Raw genomic sequence first — 18,777 nt, 5'->3', positions numbered from 1 at the left:
GGAGGACAGAGGCACATTCCCTAGGCCCAGAGCTTTCCTGTGGATTAGCTAAGTAGAGACTGAAATCTTTCACCCTTTGCCCGTAAAGCTTACCCTATGTGCACTGGAGCACTACTGAGAGATACGGGGTGGGGGTGGGGGTGGGGGGGTGGAAGTGTGGAAGCTAGTGAGGGGGTGCAAACCATGACTAAGAAATCTTTCCCCTTTCCAGCTCTCCTCTTGTGAAGCGGTTCGAGGGGCACACTACCGCTTGCCCCTGGCCCCGGGGGAAGAGTGTTAAGTACAGGCTGTAGCCGTCGTCCTGGATTTTATTACTCCTTTCTGCAAGGAAGGACTAACTAGAGAGGGCAGCTGCTTCAGAAATTAGTTCTGCCCACAACCCGCTCGCCTCCCTCAAGCCCTCACAATCATTCCTCTTCTAACAAGAAGGCAAAGGCATGTAGAATTCCAGAGTCGGGAGGGAGTAGAGGGAGGGTTCTGTTTTCCAGGGGAGAGCTGTGTTTGTGAGCAGCAGTCCTTAGGAGATGTGTGGTGGAGGGCCGTGGGGACTCCCCAGAGGATTTCAGGAAGGTTGAGAGTAATGGGAACTAGGTTTTCACAATCCCTGAGCGTCTCTTCACAAAATACGTCTCCAAACTCAAACGGTAGTTTCACTTTTCTCAAGTCCGGTTCAAGGAACTCCAGTGGTGCAAGCGACAAAAATGCTCCCTCTAGTGTCTTGAGTGCTCAAAAGTTTATCTCGACCTTGAAGAGGCTGGGCGAGCTCGGTAAGGTGGCCTTCGACTCAACTCTCAAGTACCACCCACCAACTCCCCCTCGCCACTGCAGCGTCGGAGTGAAGCTCGGGGGCTGCCAGGCCTGCCACTCTTCTGTTTCCTCCTCTCCCATTGGTCCCTGGGAAATGGAAGCACCTTTTTTCATCATTGGGTGGGTTGGGTCTTTGAGCGCTTCCTTTGCCCATTTCCAAGATGGCGCCTATGGCCATGCTTGAAACGCAGGGTGAAGCTATGGTTCTGCCATTACTCAAGATGGCTGCCCCCATCAAGATGACCGGGGTGTGCCTGGGGGAAAGGGGCAGCAGGATGGCTTGAGATGGTAAGGGCTAGTGTTCCATTGCGGGCAAAACTTTGGGACAAGGGAATGAAGACTAGAGGAACCAGGGAGCTAGTTGAAGCCTGTGGTGGTGGTTAAGAATAGATAATAGGAGAGCGGGCAGGGGTGACAGGTGGGGGTGAGGGATCAACGGTGGGGCGGGAGTGTGCCTGGGATTCAATTTTCCCATCGGCGCTCTTTCCCCCTACTGTTCCTTGTTGCAGGTCTAGCATTGAACCATATGGAAGTTTCTGAAACTGGGGAGCCTGATGATGGGGGGTGGAGCCCGTGGAGGATAGAGGGAGCAGGAGATTGTTTCCCCAGGCTAACCCCAAACCCTCCCTGTCCCCTGGACTAAAATGGGGAACACCCTGGGCCTGGCACCGATGGGGACTTTACCCCGCCGGGGCCCCCGTCGAGAGGAACCGCTGCCCAACCCCGGGAGCTTCGATGAGCTGCATCGGCTGTGCAAAGGTGAGGACTTGGCAATGGGGTGTCTCAGGTTGAAGGGGTGGAGTTGGGGGGGTTGTCTGGCATGTCCAGCTGATGTCCAGTGACGCGAACAGAAAGGAGAGAGCGCAGCCGGAACACCCAGCAGTCAAGAAGGATCAGACGTCCAAAGCAGAGCGTTTCGTTGCAGGATTTGAAAGGAGGTCATTTCCTCCAATGCTTCGTAAGGGACTGAAAGGGAAGTCTAGCCTCCTTGGTTAGGAGTCCTTATCTGTACTTATTCCTTCCCTTCCCCTCGCTTCTTTCAGATGTATTTCCAGCACAGATGGAGGGCGTGAAGCTGGTTGTCAACAAGGTTCTGAGTAGCCATTTCCAGGTGCTCCCACTTCTCGGGCCCTTCCTTACTTCTCCTCCCTGCCTGTCCCCGGATCCTCTTCTTCGCACCCTTTACTCCAGTCTTAGCCAGGCTATGTGGGACAATGAGGGACAAAGGGGTCCCTTCTCCTTTCTTTGCTTGTGGGACTTGTTGCTTAAAATCCAGTGACCCTCTGCATATGCTGGAATAGTTGAGGTTTTTAAAAGAATCTCATGGATGGAAAAAGATCAAGGGTGGGGTAGGGAGTTGAAGTGAAGTAGAATGTCATGCTCTCCATTGTCTCTTCTTTCCTCAGGTAGCTCATACTGTGCACATGAGTGCTCTGGGTTTACCAGGCTATCACCTCCATGCCGCCTATGCAGGGGACTGGCAGCTTAGCCCCACTGAGGTGAGGGCTCCACCACACTTGCGTCAACTCCCTAGAACCCCACAGGGGCGTAGGTCTCGAGAAGGAGGAGATGTGTGTGTTGTCAGCAACTGTGTTCTCTGTGTCTCTTCTGAATGGGAGAGGCTAGAGAGATTCCTGCGCAAAGATGCCCGAGTTTGTCTTTGACGTCCACCAGGGGGCACTGTGTGATGTTCCTGAAATCCCTTAGTGTTCGTGGTTAGGTGAATAAAACTACCTGCCCATCTCAGCCTTACCGTCTACATTCCTTAACAGGTGTTCCCCACCGTGGTGGGGGATATGGACAGCAGTGGCAGTCTCAACGCCCAGGTCCTGCTTCTGTTGGCAGAGCGGCTGCGAGCTAAGGCTGTCTTCCAGGTGACCCACAGTTCCTGCCTCCATCTACCGAGGCACTCCTCTCTCTCTTCCATGGGTATCCTGCCTTGGGGGGCCGGGGGGGGGGGGGGAGCAGAGGCAATACTGAACGTAAAAAGAGGGAAGGGTATTTTATCTCTTCCTCTCCTCACCAGACGCAGCAGGCCAAGTTCCTGACCTGGCAGTTTGATGGCGAATATCGGGGAGACGACTACACCGCCACTCTGACCCTGGGAAATCCTGACCTGATCGGGGAATCAGGTGGGGGGACCGGGACAGAGTTCTTGCTCGTCCATTTGCAAAAAAAATGTCAATCATGCCGTTTCATCTTCGGTACAGTTTGGGGACTAGAGAAGGAACTTTCTGGGCAGGCTAGAGTGGGGGTGACAGGACGGTAAGGGTGCCAACCTGACTCTTGTCTCCTCGCTCCTCCACAGTGATCATGGTTGCTCACTTCCTGCAGAGCATCACTCATCGGCTGGTGCTAGGAGGAGAGCTGGTTTACCACCGACGACCAGGCGAAGAGGGGGCCATCTTGACTCTGGCTGGGAAGTACTCAGGTACGGCGCCAAGGGAGACAGGGGTGAGGAGGAGCGACTCGGGGCTTTTCTGGGGTTCCTTGCCGGGATTTACTGCAGTAACTTTCTTCTCCCTCTGTTCTTTTCCCCCCAGCGGTACACTGGGTAGCTACGTTGAATGTTGGGTCAGGTGGGGCCCATGCAAGTTATTACCACAGGGCGAATGAACAGGTAAGATTACTGAGCTCATCCGCTATCCTAGTCAGTCAGAAACTCTGCCCCTCAAGTCTCCCCAGGCTGCTGCCCCATTATTCTCCCTACTCTCACATTGGCATATGTTTTCACACACGAGTTCAGCTTGCTGGTGCTCTGTCAGGACTCTTCTGGTAGCCATGGTGACTGTCCCGCCTCTCATTTTGTCCCTGCTTCTCAGGTTCAGGTTGGAGTGGAGTTTGAGGCAAATACAAGGCTACAAGATACAACCTTCTCCTTTGGTTACCACCTGACTCTGCCCCAGGCCAATATGGTGTTTCGAGGTGAGGGTTACTCTGACATTTGGAACTGCCGAGGAATCTGGGGATGTGCAAGGAGGAAGGCTCTACCCTACTTCAGTTGACTCCTTCCTCCAAGTCCTACAAAACAACCTGATCAGTATTCTTTTCCCTGGCAGGCTTGGTGGATAGTAACTGGTGTGTAGGTGCTGTGTTGGAGAAGAAGATGCCTCCCCTGCCTGTCACTCTGGCCCTCGGAGCCTTCCTCAATCACTGGCGCAACAGATTCCATTGTGGCTTCAGCATCACTGTGGGCTGAAGATGTCCTGGAGGCAGCCTCCACAGCAGCTGGAACCTTTGAGTCAGATGCCCTAGGGCCAGAGACTAACTAGGTCCCACCCCAGAGCCTACCTTGCTGGATGACTTCTAGGTCCCATGGGCAGAGTGGGGGACGGGACCATGTCCTTCTCAGAACTGGAGCTTGCCACAGGATCACTTTCCAATGAGGCAGTGGTTTGAGGTTCCCAAATCTGCCATCAGCCCCACTATAATTTTCCACAAGCTCTATGGCTCTGGACTGAAGGAGAAGGATTAAGGGATGTATCTGGCTCCCCGCACCCTACTTTCTTCTTTGTTACTTTTGTTTGATTACAATATTAGCTCCTCCTTCTTCAGGGCAGAAAAATCTGCATGGGATCAGCTCCCTGCCCCATTCCTCCCATTTTCCATCCCTTGGCCTCCCAAGGTGGGGAAAGTAGGGTTAAAGAGCTAAATCTCTGGCCATAGAAAGACAGAAGAATGGGCCCACCCATTCCCAGAAGGAACTTTACCTCCTAGCCCTGAGGCTTCCTTTTTTCCCATCTTCTATGTCTCTAGAGAACAACTTTGACCCTATGGTCACCCGAACTCCCCACCCTCTGCCCCCTGCCCTCTCCATGCCCCACCGATGACCACACGAAGAGACAGTTACTGTTCAGCATTTCATTGCTGTCACTGAGCTCCTTTAAGCTGGTCCCCATCTTGGGTACAGCAATTTCCCCTTTCCAGTCCAGTGTGTGGGGAGTCTGGGGAAAGAGGCAAGCCTGGGCCTCAGCTGCAGATTTCCCCAAGCAGTGGCATCATAGCAGACAGTCCCTGGATGCGCTGGATTTCATATGAGTATCCATTGTTTATGCTCCGGAGCTCAGCCAGCAGGCCTATCAGCTTTGGGTACAGAAACCTTTGGAGGGAGTAGTAGGGTTACCAGGGAAAGAAGAGGGAAATGAGGCAACTGGGAGTCTTGTCCTGAGTCTCCCGTCCCCTGAACTGTCCCTCAAGGAGGCTAAGTCTGAACATTGGAGAATCATGCTGTGGATGGCACAAACCATATCTGAAAAATTTCAGAAGTCCCCAAGAGGGCTTCTGTCAACATTGTCTTCCTTCTTTGTGCCTAGTTTTTCCTGAGCCCAGGGCTTAGAGGTCAAGTGTAAAGGAATGGCTAGACTTGGCCAGAACTTCAGCTATATAGAATCTAAAGGTGGGGCCTTCTAGATGGAGTTCTAGGAGGTGGGCGTGTTGTTCGATGGTAAAAGCATCCACCTCTTAGCAAACTGATTTATCAAGGAGTGAGCAGAACAGAAGTGGCATGAACTTCAGAGCCTGGACGACTGAACTAGGGACAGGCTTTGTCCACGAAACTGTGAATGACCGTGACTTCAAACGGAACTGAAAAATTCAAGGAACTGACCCAAGGGAGAGGAGAGGGCCAAAAAGAAGAATGAACAAGATTTTGGAAATTTTGCTTTAGTTTGGAAAAGTTGGAGAGGTGAGGTGATGGATATCACCAATCTCAGGAATGCTATCATACACAGGCCAAGAGCTACTACTTTGCATCTCTACTGAATAAAAAACAAACAAACAAACAAAAAACCTTGGAAAAGTGAGATGGAACAGCAGTATGAATAATTTGGATACTGGAACTATGTGTGATAGGGGTGGCCCAAGGGAAGGCCTGGATTCCTAAGTACTTGGTTTCCCAAAGGAAACAGCAGTAAAATACATTCATCCTGATCTCAATGTTTCTCAGATCCCTTCCTTCCCCCAAGGCAGCCTCTGAGCCCCCAGTCTCCTTCCTGAGCCCCCAGCCTCCTACCTACCGACTTTGGGGCCTTGACTGCTGTTCCATAATGTAGTTGTTCAAGATCAGTGCCATCTCCTCTTGCCGCTGATCAATCTCTTCTCTCTGGGTCAGTCCAGGCCTGTCTGAGATGAAAAATTGGGAAGAACAAGGTGGCAGGGAACACGGGTGGGAAGCCTCACGTTGTCCAGGGGCCAAGAATGGGATAGACCCACTCTATGGTTTAGAAGCTAGATGGTCAGGGATAGATTAAAGTTTTGAGTTTTGGTAGAGGTGGTGGGGCCAGAGTCCCTTGGCTTTTGGATGATTCTCACCTGGAGAGAAGAGGGCCATGGCAGCCAGGAGCACGTACTCAGGTTCCTGGAGCTGCAGTCGTTTCAATGTCCCATGGAAGCGAATGACCAAGTCCAAAAAGTCCCCCTGGAACCCTACTGTGAGAGATGATGGGCTTAGGATCCTCCTGGTCATTGCTTCATGCCGTACACCACAAGGATCCATACCCTGTATGCTCTACCAGCTCACCATAGGCTGCATCTTCCATTTTGTAGCAAAGAGGCCCACAGAAGAAATTCTGTGTTTGAAGACAGAAAGTAGCGTTGAGTGAGATATGCAGTATTTCCACAGCTGCCCCCTTGAGAAGGGAGATCTGGTCCTCCATGGGTAGGGACCTGTGTGGGCAGAAAACAAAGGCACTTCAGACTTAAGTCTGCGCGTTGAAAAGGCCTGAATGACAGACTTAAGAGCTGAAAATTTAAGACCCAGTGCTTGGAAAGTTTAAGGGATATGTGACATTATTAAGAGACCGGTATGATATATGCAGCATTGACTTCCTGAAAGATCATGTGATACTCACCGGAAAAGGGGCAGGTCCTTGGTGAACTTGATAATCTGCTGCACCATGAAAGTGTTAATATCTGCAAAGTGTGTGAGCAGAGGCCTCACGGGGACCAGAGGAGGGAAGGGCCGGTGATGGATGAACAGGTAATCTGGAGGCTGTAGAGTTCAGTGCGTGAGTGAGAGGCCTCAACCTTGGCTGTCCTTTGGGCCTCACCAGCCTTAGAAGGGGTTTTTGGCTGAGGAACCTGCCCACTCTAGGGTTCTGGAGAACTGTCCTCTGTCAGGGCATGGTACATAGCCCTCTCCCTCAGGCCACCTCCTCAGGCACCCAAGGCAGATCCTGTAAGTGCTCACCCTGAACTTCACAAACTGGTCAAACATGGGGACCACGTGGCGAGTATGGGCCCCCAGGAGGGTCTGGACCAGCTCTCTCTGCTCCTGACTCATTTGCAAGGATGCTTTCTGTGCCCGCCGCTGTGCCTGCCTGGCTCGCCGCAACGCCAAGGCTTCTGCTGACAGTATCACTGCGTCAGGCGAGAGAGAGGACAAAGCTGTTCAGAGCAGCAGAGAATACCTTTCTGCCACCCCTTGAGTTGAGGCTACTCAATGTCCGTCCCCATGTAAGGAAGGACCGAGGGAGAAAGGAAGGTTTCTGAGGCTTCCTTAGACTTCACTGAACTGGTGTCTTCAGGTGGCAGGGGATCCCTGCACGCTTCTGCCAACTTCATATTTATCTGTGATACACTGCAGCAGAAAACAATGCACCATGGGAAAGAAGGGAAGGGTGGAGAGAAAAGTGGGAAGGGTATAAGATGTTCGGCTCCTTGGGAACATTGAAGAAGGGTCTTAATATTGAAAATGTCACTATATTTGCATAGCATTGTAATTTCAAAGGTCCTGTGGCTAGATTTCACTGGATACAGCAACTCTAACCTGGGCAGGGCAGGCTTCCTATTTTTCAGAAACGTAGGCTCCAGCAACACTTCCACAGTCATAAAATAAGTGGTACAGGCAGAACCCAAATCAATGTCATTTAGCTCATACAGCGTCCTTTCCCCTGCTCCATGTTGAAAGGAGTGTGATATTGTAAAGCAAGAGTTTGAGAGGCAGACAGGCCCTGATGCTGAAGTGGGACTCTGCTTTTTAGCTGACTTGAGTTGTGGGAGGCCAGCTTCATTATCTGTTGGGAGCATAGCACGGCTACCTGGTTCAGAGAGAGCAGCAGTGAATAACTAAGAAGTACCTATGAGATGGCAGGTACTGTGTCCTCAAGAGACGGAAGAGGAAAAGCAAGCCATGTGAATGCGAAGGAGAAGGGCATTTCAGGTAGAGAGACTGGCAAATGAGAAAGTCCTGGTGAAGAGTATGCTTGATATGCTCAAGGACAGCATTGAGCCAATGTGGCTGGAATGTATGGAAGGGGCTTAAGAGACAAAGTCTGAAGTGGGATGTGGAGGAAATCATTCCCCTCAAAAGAGATTGGAGGGAGGAAAGAGACTGGAGAAATGTCTCAGGGTTAAAAAGCACTGGTTCATCTTGCAGAGGACCTGGGTTCAATTCCAAGCACCCACATGGCAACTTAGAGCCATCTGTAACTTCAGTTCCTGGGGACCTGACATGCTCAGATGCACATGGTGCACAGATATATATGCAGGTAAACACTTATACACATGAAAAATAAATGCATATTTTTAAAAAGAGAGACTGGATATTTTGGAAACAGTGGCATAATCTGATTAGTTTCAAAAAGTTTACTCTGCCTGCTATGTGGGACATGAGAGCTATTAGGTACACAATAAGCCGAGAAGCACACTCCAAGGATTCCTGGGGTAGTAGCGAGCCACCAACTCACTGTCTTTCCTCATGCCAGCGTTTAGACACTTCCGCAACCTGCAGGCTGGACAGTGGCGTCTCTGGGCTTTGCTAACCTCACAGCTTCCAGAGAAGGGGCAGATGGGACCGATGGTTTTGCTGACTGTTCTCCTGTGAGACAGAGAAAGACACTACAGGATTTGGGATGGCAGTGAACAGGCAGGTGGGTATAAGAAGAGGCTGAAAGGGTATGGCCTAAAAGACGAATTGATTTAACAACAGGCTAATCGGAGTTGTGTCCAAAGGTCTTCGGAGGTAGCTGGAGCATTTTCATGAGGACACAAGGAACCCTCACTCGGGAACCTTCTTTGTATAGTACTAACTTGGTACTTTACAGGTAGTGTGTACTGAACAAGTGCTCTTGATCTTGACTAATAGGCTGTGTCTCTAGGACAAATGGTTGGCCTGCTCTTTTATTATGTCACCAGTTTCATGCAGTGCTGTGGTCAGCAAGACTGAGGGTGCGAGACACAGGGTAGTTGAGCTTAGCCCTAAGAGTATTACAGCACGAGAAGCTTGGAGATGTGCCAATGTTTCAAGGCAGACTGATAGGAGTGTGGGGGTTGTTTCTGTTGGGGAGAAAGCATTCACCTGAAGAAGCCTTTGCAGCCCTCACAAGTCAGGGCATGGAAATGATAGCCTGTGGCCCGGTCTCCACACACCACACAGTTCCTTGGCCCACATCCCTCTCCACTGGCCATGGTTTCAAGTGTTAGCACACCTGTCATGGTCTCCTGAATGTGGGAGGGAGTTAACAGTCAGCTCCGGCTCACACTAGACTCTCTTCTTCTCCTGTGGAATCCCTTCCCACAACTACCCTCCACCCGATCCCCCAGCACTGTCTATACTAAAAGCAAAAATGTTGTTTTCAGTCTCTGGCCTCCAACAGAATACTCACCTGTTTCTCTTAGGCAGAATGTCACATGTAGGCCACAAAATCTGGTGTGAGGTGCCTCTCCCCAAGCCTCCACTCTGACCCTACTTTCCTTGTGATCTCAGGAACTGCAGGAATTAGGGATTGTTCTTGGAACCTTGTTTTCTAGGTCTCATGCATGTGAAATTCAGATACTCTCTGTGCCATATGTAGGTAGGATGCAGACTTTGGACCCAGGGCAAAGACCTGGGGCGGGAGGTTTTCCTAGCATGCCCCTACTGTTGGTTGGCAGCAGATGGGGATGGACTATGATAGGTGGGGACCTCATAACTCATTAAAAGCTGCTACTTATCAGACTAATGGAAGTTTTTCCTATTGGTGAGCTTTAGGCTAAATCTACAGTCCCCTCTTACATGGATCCTGGGTAAACTGAGGAGAGAGAAAGAGGGAGAGAGGGCAAGCTTTTCCACATACAGTATGCCAATAGTAAAAGGATAGCTATAACAGTTATATCAGGTTCTCAAAGGATTCTCTCTCTCTCTCTCTCTCTCTCTCTCTCCCTCTCCCTCTTCTCCTTTCTTTCTCTCTCTCTTCCTCCCTTCTTTTCTTTCTTTCTTTCTTTCTTTCTTTCTTTCTTTCTTTCTTTCTTTCTCTCTCTTCCTCCCTCTCTTTTCTTTCTTTCTTTCTTTCTTTCTTTCTTTCTTTCTTTCTTTCCAGACAGGGTTTCTCTGTGTATAGCCCTGGCTGGCCTCGAACTCACAGAGATCCACCTGGCTCTGCCTCCCAAGTGCTAGGATTAAAGGCATGTGCTACCAACTGCCCAGCTCTTTCTTCCTTAAAAAAAAAAAAGATTTATTATTTTTTTTCCTTTTAATGTGTACACCTAAGTACCCACAGATAACGGAGGACAGCATCTGGTCTTCTGGGACTGGAGTTATAGGCAGCTGTGAGCTACCGTGTCCGGTACTAGGAACTGAACTTGAATCCTTTGCAAGAGCAAAAATTCTCTTACTCTCTGAGCCTTCTCTGTAGCCCCAGAAATTTGTTTAAAAAGGACTTCAGGAGACTAAGAACTTAGGCAGGAGGCCAAAAGCGACGCCACTTCCTTACTTGGGATGACTGAGATGTGAGTAAAAGTGAACTCTAGGCCATCGAGCGATGGCTCAGTGAAGAACAGACTGCGCAAGCAGAGGCCCTGGGTGTAGATCCTAGAACCTACTTCTTTTTTTTTTTTTTTTTTAAGATTTACCTTTTATTTTGTGTGCATTGGTGTTTTTGCCTACACGCATGTCTGTGTGAGGGTTCCAGATCCCTGGGAACTGGAGTTACACAGTCAATATCGAGCTGCCATGTGGTTGCTGGATATTGAACCCGGGTCCTCTAGTGCTCTTAACCAGTGAGCCATCTCACTGGCCCCAAACCCACATTGTTTTAAAAGGCACAGTGGGATGTTGTGGAATATCACATCCAGCCACTAGTTCTTACCTCTACAAAATCTTCAGCCTAAAGAGAATGAATTCCTGTTTCCTCACACCTTATATACCTTTCTCTGTCCTGCCATATTACTTCCTGAGATTAAAGGCATGTGTGCTTCCTAAGCAAAGGCATGAGATCTCAAGTGCTTGGATTAAACGTGTGTGCCACCACTGCCTGACCTCTATGTCTAATCTAGTGGCTGGCTCTGTCTGTCCTCTGATCCTCGGACAAGTTTATGAGGGTACACACTATATCACCACATGCCAGGAGATTCAGAGCAAGCAGGATGTGCAGGAGGAGAGGTAACAGCCACGAGTCATGTGGCAGGATGTAGATTAATATAAATGGGTTAATTTAAGTTATAAGAGCTAGTTGGGAATAAGCCTAAGCTATAGGCTGATCTTTCATAATTAATGATAAGTCTTTGTATCATTATTTGGGAGCTGGCGGGACAGACAAAGACTCATTACAGCAGGACACACTTGTAACCCCAGTGCCAAGGAGGCAGAGACAGGTGGATCCCTGTGGCAAGTCTAGCCGAGTTGGCAAATTCCAGACCAGTGAGAGACTGTCTCAAGAAACAAGGTGGGGCTGGTGAATGACTCAGTGGGTAAAGGCACTTGCTGCCAAGCATGATGACCTCTTTGATACCCAGAATCCACATGGTGGAAGGAGAGAATTGGCCCCTGCAAGTTGTCCTCTGACCTCTATAAATGCTCAGTGGCATATGTGCACCCCTTCCCAAATAAAGGAATGTAAAACCCACAAAAATCCTCAAAAAGCAAAGTGGGTGGCACCTGAGAAATGAACGGTACCCAAGATTGTCCCCTGCTCTCCATAGGTACGCGCGCGCGCGCGCGCACACACACACACACACACACACACACACACACACACACACACACACGGCCTCTAATAAATTAGAGGTAGTTAAACTTGATTTGGGAACTCTTGTCCTAGAGCTGAGTTCATGGGTTGTGAGCTGTGTGATCACATAAGACCTGGTAATCAGAGGATTCCCATACTTGGTTCAATATTGCGGTTGCCATGTTGATATTTGTTTGTTTGTTTGTTTGCTTGATTGATTGATTGATTTTCAAGACAAAGTTTCTCTGTGTAGCCTTGGCTGTCCTGGAACTTGCTCTGTAGACCAGACAGGCCTTTAACTCAGCGATTCACCTGCCTCTGCCTCCTGAGTGCTGGGATTAAAGGCGAATGCCACCACCACCCGGCTCAAGCAAACTCTTATAAAAGAAAGCATTTAACTGGCAATTGCTTACAGTTTCAGAGGTTTAGTCCATTATCATCATGGCAGGAAGCATGGTGGTATGCTTGAGAAGTAGCTGAGAATTCTACATCCAGATCTGCAGGGAGGAGAGAGAGAGAGAGAGAGAGAGAGAGAGAGAGAGAGAGAGAGAGAGAGAGAGAGAGAGAGAGAGAGAGAGAAATACTGGGACTGGTTTTGCTTTTGAAACCTTTAAAGCCACCCCTGGTTGTAGCAGGCTGTCTTGGACTGCCAGCCCCCAAATCATGACATGGAGACTCATTATTAGTTATGAATGCTCAGCCTTAGCTTAAGCTTGTTTTTAGCTAGCCTTTCCTCCTTCCTCCGTGTTTCCTCGAATCTCTGCTCTTCTTCCCGGTGTCCTCTGTGTCTGGAAATCCTGCCTAGCTATTGGACGTTCAGCTTTTTATTAAACCAATTAGAGTGATACATCTTCACAGTGTACAAAAAGATTATTCCACAACAGTAGGCCTTAAAAATTATTTATTTTATGTGTATGTGCATGCCAGAGAGTTCATATGTGTACCACATGTGTGCATGCATCCATGAACTTCAGAAGATGGTGTAGTAATTATTTCTATTAACAAACACTGACTGAAGCCGGGCAGTAGTGGTGCATGCTTTTAATCCCAGCACTTGGGAGACAGAGACAGGAAGATCGCTGTGAATTCGAGGTCAACCTGGTCTACAGAGTGATTTCCAGGACAGCAAGGGTTACACAGAGAAACCCTGTCTCAAAAAAACAAAAACCAACCAACCAAACAAATCCAGCAGCAGCAGCAACAACAACAACACAAATACTGAGACCCTACCATGTATTAGACATAAAAAAGATGGGTAAGACACTCTCTTGTAGTCGTGAGGTTTAAACCTATTAAGGAGTCAGCCCTTTAAACAGATATAAAGAAATATATTCAGACCCATGATGGTGCTATTGTGTTCAGAGGATTACATGACCAAAAGAGGGGCCCTGGTCCTGATTTGAGCGATGCTGTTTTCCATCTCCTTCTTGGATGAGTGGCAACTGACTTGATCTTTAAAAGACAATGAAGAATTAGCAAGGAGAAAATTAAAACAAATCCAAGCAGAGAGCGCAACCGAGATGTTCAAGAAGCCAGAAACACAAAGGTAGGCATGGTAGAGCCGTGAACAGGCTTCTTGCTTAGCGTAAGACTTTTGCTGAGAGTGAGAAGGGACAAAGGGCTAGAGAGAAGCGATATGAGGCTGAGATTTGGCAGGGCCAGACTGGGACATCTCATGTGTCAGATTAAGCAGTTTGAATCCATTGGGGGAGCTTTATTTATTTATTCTTTTACAATACAGGTCTTGGCTCTTGTTATGTAGGCCAGGCTGGAATTCTTGCAGTTTTGCTTCCTCAGCCTTCTCAGTTCTGGGATGGCAGGAGTATAGCACCGCAGCTGGTTTATCAGAGACTGGAGAGATGGCTCCGCCTTAAAGGTGACTGATGCTCTAGGCCTGATGACCAGAGTTCAATCCCAGGGACCCTCATGACAGAAGGAGGGAACCGTCTTCTGCTAGTTGTCCTCTGACTTCTAGACATGTCCTGTGGTAAACATGCATACACACAAATGAAGCAATTTAAGAAAAATTAAAGAGTGAGCCGGGAAAGATATGGCCAGGTCTGTATTCTGGGTAGCTCACTTTGGTGACTGGTTGACAGGTAAATGTGAGGATGGAAGCCTGGAAATGGAGACCAGCAAGCTATTGCCATAATGCAGGCGAGAGATTAAGCCTATTCTAAAACAGAGGTAGGACATTTGGGAAGAGGGAGTGTCAAAATATACATAGGAAATGAAATCACTGGGTTGAAAAAGAGGAAGAGAAGTTAATGATGACTCTGGGTGTCTAGCATGGCTGACTGGGGCACGGTGGTACCGAGGGGCAAAGAGGCTACAGGGGAAGGACTAATGTCCTCTATTTGGTCCCTGACCCCCTTCTCCAGTGACAATACATTTCAGCAACCTACTATCAAGTGCCTGTTCTGTCGTTAGACACTGTGAGGAGGAGGAGTGAAGGAGAGAGATCCTATTACAAAGGAATTTAATTATGGAGTTATTCTAGCTCCTTTCTGCTGCTGTGATAAGACACCCTGGCAAAAAAGCAGCATAAAATTTCAGGTTACAATTCATCGTTTCACGGAAGGCAAGGCAGGGACTTCAGCAACTGGTCACATCACATCCACCCTGGGTTTCCCTAATGATAGACTGTAAAGTGTAAGCTGAAGCAAAACCCTTTTCTCCTCGCGTTTTTTTTTTTTTCTTCAATCACAGTGAGTCCCAGGACAACGAAGGCTACATAATGAGACCATGCCTAAAAAAAAAAAAAGAAAGAAAGAATGAAAGAAAGAAGAAAAAGAAAAAAAAAGAAATCCTGTAGTTGGAATTTTCCTTGGGCTGCCAACTAGCTCCCAAATAGAGATAGACTTATTATTAATTATGAATGCTTGGCCTTATCTTATGCTTGTCCCACTAGCTCTTTAACTTAATTTAACCTGTTTCTATTCATCTATGTTTTGCCTTGGGGCTTTTTACCTTTCTTTCATTCTGTAAGTCCTACTTTCCTGCTTCCTCCATGTCTGTCTGTCTGTCTGGCCTCTGGAGTCTCACTGTCATCTCCTTTTCTTTCTCCTTTGAGCCTAAATTTCTCTTCCTATTTATTCTCCCTGCCCACAAGTCCTGCCTACACCTCCTGCCTTGCTATTTGCTATTCAGCTTTTTATTAGACCAATCAGGTGCGTGCATTAGGCAGGCAAGATGAAACAGCAACACATCTTTACGTAATTAAACAAATGCAACACATCTTTACATAGTTAAGCAAATATTCCACAACATAAACAACTGTAACACATCTTTACATAATTAAACAAATGCAACACATCTTTACATAGTTAAACAAATGCAACATATCTTTACATAGTTAACCAAATATTCTGTAACAAAACTCTAAGAACTTAGGTTCAAGTTCTGACCCTGGCTCTTTAGCTCTTACTAGCTGAATTAGTGATTTTGTCATTTTATTGATTGTTTAACACATTTAAGACCCAGTTCAATGGGCCCTGGGAATCAGATACTGTCATGCTGAATTTACTACAGAATTGGAAAAGAAAACTTCTAGGTTGGCACCTGTGGTGGTTTGAACAGGAATGGCCCCCATAGACTCATATATTTAAATGAGTGGTCATTAGGTAGTGGCACTACTTAAGAGGGATTAGGAGGTGTGGCCTTGTTGAAGTAGGTGTGGCTTTGTTGGAGGAAGTGTGATACTAGGGGGTGGGATTTGGAGTTTCAAAAGTTCAAGCCAGCCCAGCGTCTTTCTCTTCCTGCTTTCTCCAGATCTGAATGTAGAACTCTCAACTACGTCTCCAGCACCATGTCTGCCTGTATGCCACCATGCTTCCTGCTACGTTGATAATGGACTAAACTGTAGATGGACTTTCTTTGGACTGCCAGCTCCCAAATAATGACATAGAAACTTCTTATTAATTATGAAAGCTTGGCCTTAGCTTAGGCTTGTTCCCAACTAGCTCTTAAAACCTAAATAGTCTGTTTATATTAATCTATGTTCTGCCATGTGGCTCCTTACCTCTCCTCAGTACCATATGTCCAATTTCCTCTACATCTGGCTGGTGAATCTCTTGCCTTAGATTCTTCTCCTGAGTTCCTTTCTCTGCCTGGAAGTCCCACCTATCCTCTCCTACCTAGCTATTGGCCATTTAGCTCTTTATTGGAACAATCAGAAGGTGCCTTAGGCAGGTGAGGTAGGACAGAGACACATCTTTATACAGTGTACAAAAAGATTATCTCAACCCTAAACCCCTGTGTACTCAAATGTTTCCTGTTTCAACTGCCTAGTCTCAAATAATCACTCAGAGGCTTATATAAATTACAAATGCTCAGCCAGGAGTTACTAGCTAACTCTTACATTTAAATTAATCCATTTCTATCAATCTATGTATTGCCATGTGGCTCGTGGCTTTACCTGTCCTCTAGCATGTCTTGCTTCCTGGGCAGCTGGCTGGCATCTCTCCCGACAGTGCCCTCCTTCTTCCCATCATTCTCAGTTTGGCTTTCCAGTCTAATTCCCTGCCCAGCTACCCGCCTGTCAGCTTTTTATTAACCAATGAGAGTAATACATATTCATCATGTAGAAAAGGATTGTTTCACAGCATCTCTGAAACTGTAAACCAGCCCCAATTAAATGCTTACCTTTATAAGAGTTGCTGTGGCATGGTGTCTCTTCACAGCAATAGAACACTGACTAAGACAGCACAGGATGCTTAGGGAGAGGTCAAATGGAGGAAAAACATTTGAGCCTGGGGCTGTTCATTCACTGGGGTCTAGAAATTAGACTGAGCCTTGTTCTTGGATAAGTCTACCTTGTACTTCTGTTGTTGCTGTTGCTGTTGTCTGAGACAGGGTCTCATGTAACCTCAGCTTGTCTGGAATGTATTATGTAGTTGAGGGTGGCACTGAACTGCCTATCCTCTGGCCTTTGCCTCCTGTGTGCTGAGATTATAGATATGTAGCACAACATATAGGATATCTTGTACTTCTTTGAGACAGGGCTGCCTTGGAAACAAACTTCTCTGAGCTTACTTTTCTATGTTCAGAACAGCTTCTCTAGCCTTGGGGTCTCTTCTGTGGAGCAGATCAAGAGTGGAATCGTCTGCATAGGTCATTGGCACCCATGGAAAGCAGGCTTTCAGTTACCTGATGTGTTCACCCTCTCCTTACACACCTACCTCAGGCCAGGATCTGAGAAGCACCCGTGCTGGCTGAGATCTGAACGTTAAGCTTTCTGAATTCTTATCCCTTTTACCTGGGGTTGGGGAACTACCAGACAACTTTGTCGTAAAGAATAAAGTAATATGTAATATTCTTTGCACAATGCTTAAAACATAGAAAGGGTCTGTATGCGTTGATTCCTGTACTGTCTTCCTTTACTCTTCCATTTCTACCCTCTCTCAGATGCTAAACTGGAAGATGGAGTCACCTGGCCTCTTTTCTCTCCCTAGAATTGACCAGAAGTCATGATTTGTCATTGCTGTCCCCTGACCTCCAAATGCCCACTACCTCTTCGCTGAGTTCAGGCTCTCATCATTTTTCACTCCCCACTGCAGTAGCCTACTAAATTATTCTCCCTGCTCTCAGCCTCATCTCCTAACCCATCCTCCATGGTTGCTATTTCTAAAATGCAAATTTGATCATGTCTCTCCCCTGCTTAAAATTCTTCATTTGATTTCCATCACCTTCAGGGGGGAAAAAATCCAATCTCTTTAGCATGTAACACAAAGTCCTTTGTGATCTGGCCTCTATTTATCACTCTGGCCTCTTCTATTCCGTCCCTTCCCTGCCTTGACCTGATACATCACACTTGGCTCTCGATGTGCTTAAACATTTAGAGTGCCCTGAACAGGTTGTGCTCACTTACCTCTGACATCTGCCCTTGTTGTTTTACTCAGATGGAATCACCTCATATACCCGCCCCCCCCACCTGCCACTTTCAATCCCTTCTCCCTTGGTCCCCCTGGCCCTTCAGCCTTCAGTATAGCAGATCACCTCTAGGGGCCTATAAGTTATATCTGCACACAAATTTGTCACAGCACCAACTGAAGAACAATTGTAGGCTCTGACTATCAATCAATTGTAAGTTGCTGGATTAAAGAACTGCCATTTTTTTTTTTTTTTTTTTGGTTTTGTTTTTCAAGACAGGGTTTCTCCGTGTAGCCCTGGCTGTCCTGGATCTCACTCTGTAGACCAGGCTGGCCTTGAACTCATAGAGATCTGCCTGCCTCTGCCTCCCTAGTGCTAGGATTAAAGATGTGTGCCATTGCCATATGCAAGAACTGCTTTTTAAAAATAGAGCTTTAAAAAACATTTTCTTAAAAAATTTAATTATTATTCATTGTATGTGTGTGTGTGATTACGTACAGGAGGCCAGAAAGGTATCAGATCTCCTGAAGCTGGAGTTACAGGCAGTTGTGACCTGCCTGATTTAGGTGTTGAGAATCAAAACTCGGGTTATCTGCAAGAATACTATGTGCTCTTAACCACTGAGCCATGTCTCCAGCCCAAGAAGTGCTTTTTTTGTTTCCTTTTTTTTTCTTCATTTTCAAGTTTTATTTTATGTGTATGGGTGTTTTGCCTACATATATGTCTGCATATCGCTTACATGCCTGATACCTATGGATGTCAGAAGAAGGCATTGTATAGACAGTTGTGGGTGCTGGGAATCAAATCCAGGTCTTTTGGAAGAGCAGAAATGCTCTTCATTACTGAACCATCTTTCCTTTTCTTTTTGAGATTTATCACTACATAGCCCACCTTAGCCTTCTGAGTGCTGTGATCATATCCATGGACCACCAAGTCAGATTGAAGTCTGCATCTTTTATTTTTTGATTCACAGAGGCTTTTAATTATGATGCTTGGTGTTTTGAGATAGTGTCTTGCTTTGTAGTCCAGGCTGACCTCAAATTCATGGCAATGGCCCCCCAAATGCTAGGCCCCCCAAATGCTAGGATTACAAGCATGAACCATGAACCAGACGGTGGTGGTGCATGCCTTTAGTCGTAGCACTTGGGAGGCAGAGGCAGGCGGATCTCTGTGAGTT

The 18,777-nt window shown here is 47.3% G+C and overlaps 2 protein-coding genes across 5 annotated transcripts; one reads left to right on the top strand and one right to left on the bottom strand.

Moving 5' to 3' along the window:
- Positions 1–965: 965 nt before the first annotated feature.
- Positions 966–4,357, top strand: Tomm40l (translocase of outer mitochondrial membrane 40 like). Its single transcript, XM_052737584.1, has 10 exons — positions 966–1,095; positions 1,317–1,566; positions 1,851–1,918; positions 2,214–2,306; positions 2,580–2,681; positions 2,834–2,939; positions 3,116–3,238; positions 3,351–3,427; positions 3,630–3,732; positions 3,867–4,357. Exons 2-10 carry the CDS (start codon positions 1,452–1,454, stop codon positions 4,004–4,006), a joined length of 927 nt encoding a protein of 308 aa, XP_052593544.1. The 5' UTR covers positions 966–1,095; positions 1,317–1,451; the 3' UTR covers positions 4,007–4,357.
- Positions 4,358–4,765: 408 nt separating this feature from the next.
- On the bottom strand, positions 4,766–9,240 carry Nr1i3 (nuclear receptor subfamily 1 group I member 3). Of its 4 annotated transcripts, XM_052737588.1 has the most exons (8): positions 9,104–9,240; positions 8,493–8,623; positions 6,995–7,164; positions 6,657–6,796; positions 6,326–6,471; positions 6,118–6,234; positions 5,823–5,928; positions 4,766–4,906 (listed from the first exon to the last, which is right to left on the bottom strand). In XM_052737588.1, the coding sequence occupies exons 1-8, from the start codon at positions 9,238–9,240 to the stop codon at positions 4,777–4,779; spliced, it is 1,077 nt and encodes a 358-aa protein (XP_052593548.1). In that variant the 3' UTR covers positions 4,766–4,776. The 4 variants fall into 4 exon arrangements, with proteins under 4 accessions (XP_052593548.1, XP_052593546.1, XP_052593545.1 ...); XM_052737586.1 differs by lacking the exon at positions 6,118–6,234 and having other exon boundaries at positions 9,104–9,213; XM_052737585.1 differs by having other exon boundaries at positions 4,779–5,939; positions 6,114–6,234.
- Positions 9,241–18,777: the final 9,537 nt, after the last annotated feature.

The sequence above is a fragment of the Peromyscus californicus genome, unplaced genomic scaffold (assembly GCF_007827085.1).
Source record: "Peromyscus californicus insignis strain IS unplaced genomic scaffold, ASM782708v3 Scaffold_14__1_contigs__length_90479793_seg_2, whole genome shotgun sequence".
NCBI classification, from domain to species: Eukaryota; Metazoa; Chordata; class Mammalia; order Rodentia; family Cricetidae; genus Peromyscus; species Peromyscus californicus.
This window is presented reverse-complemented; position numbering and strand designations above follow the sequence as displayed.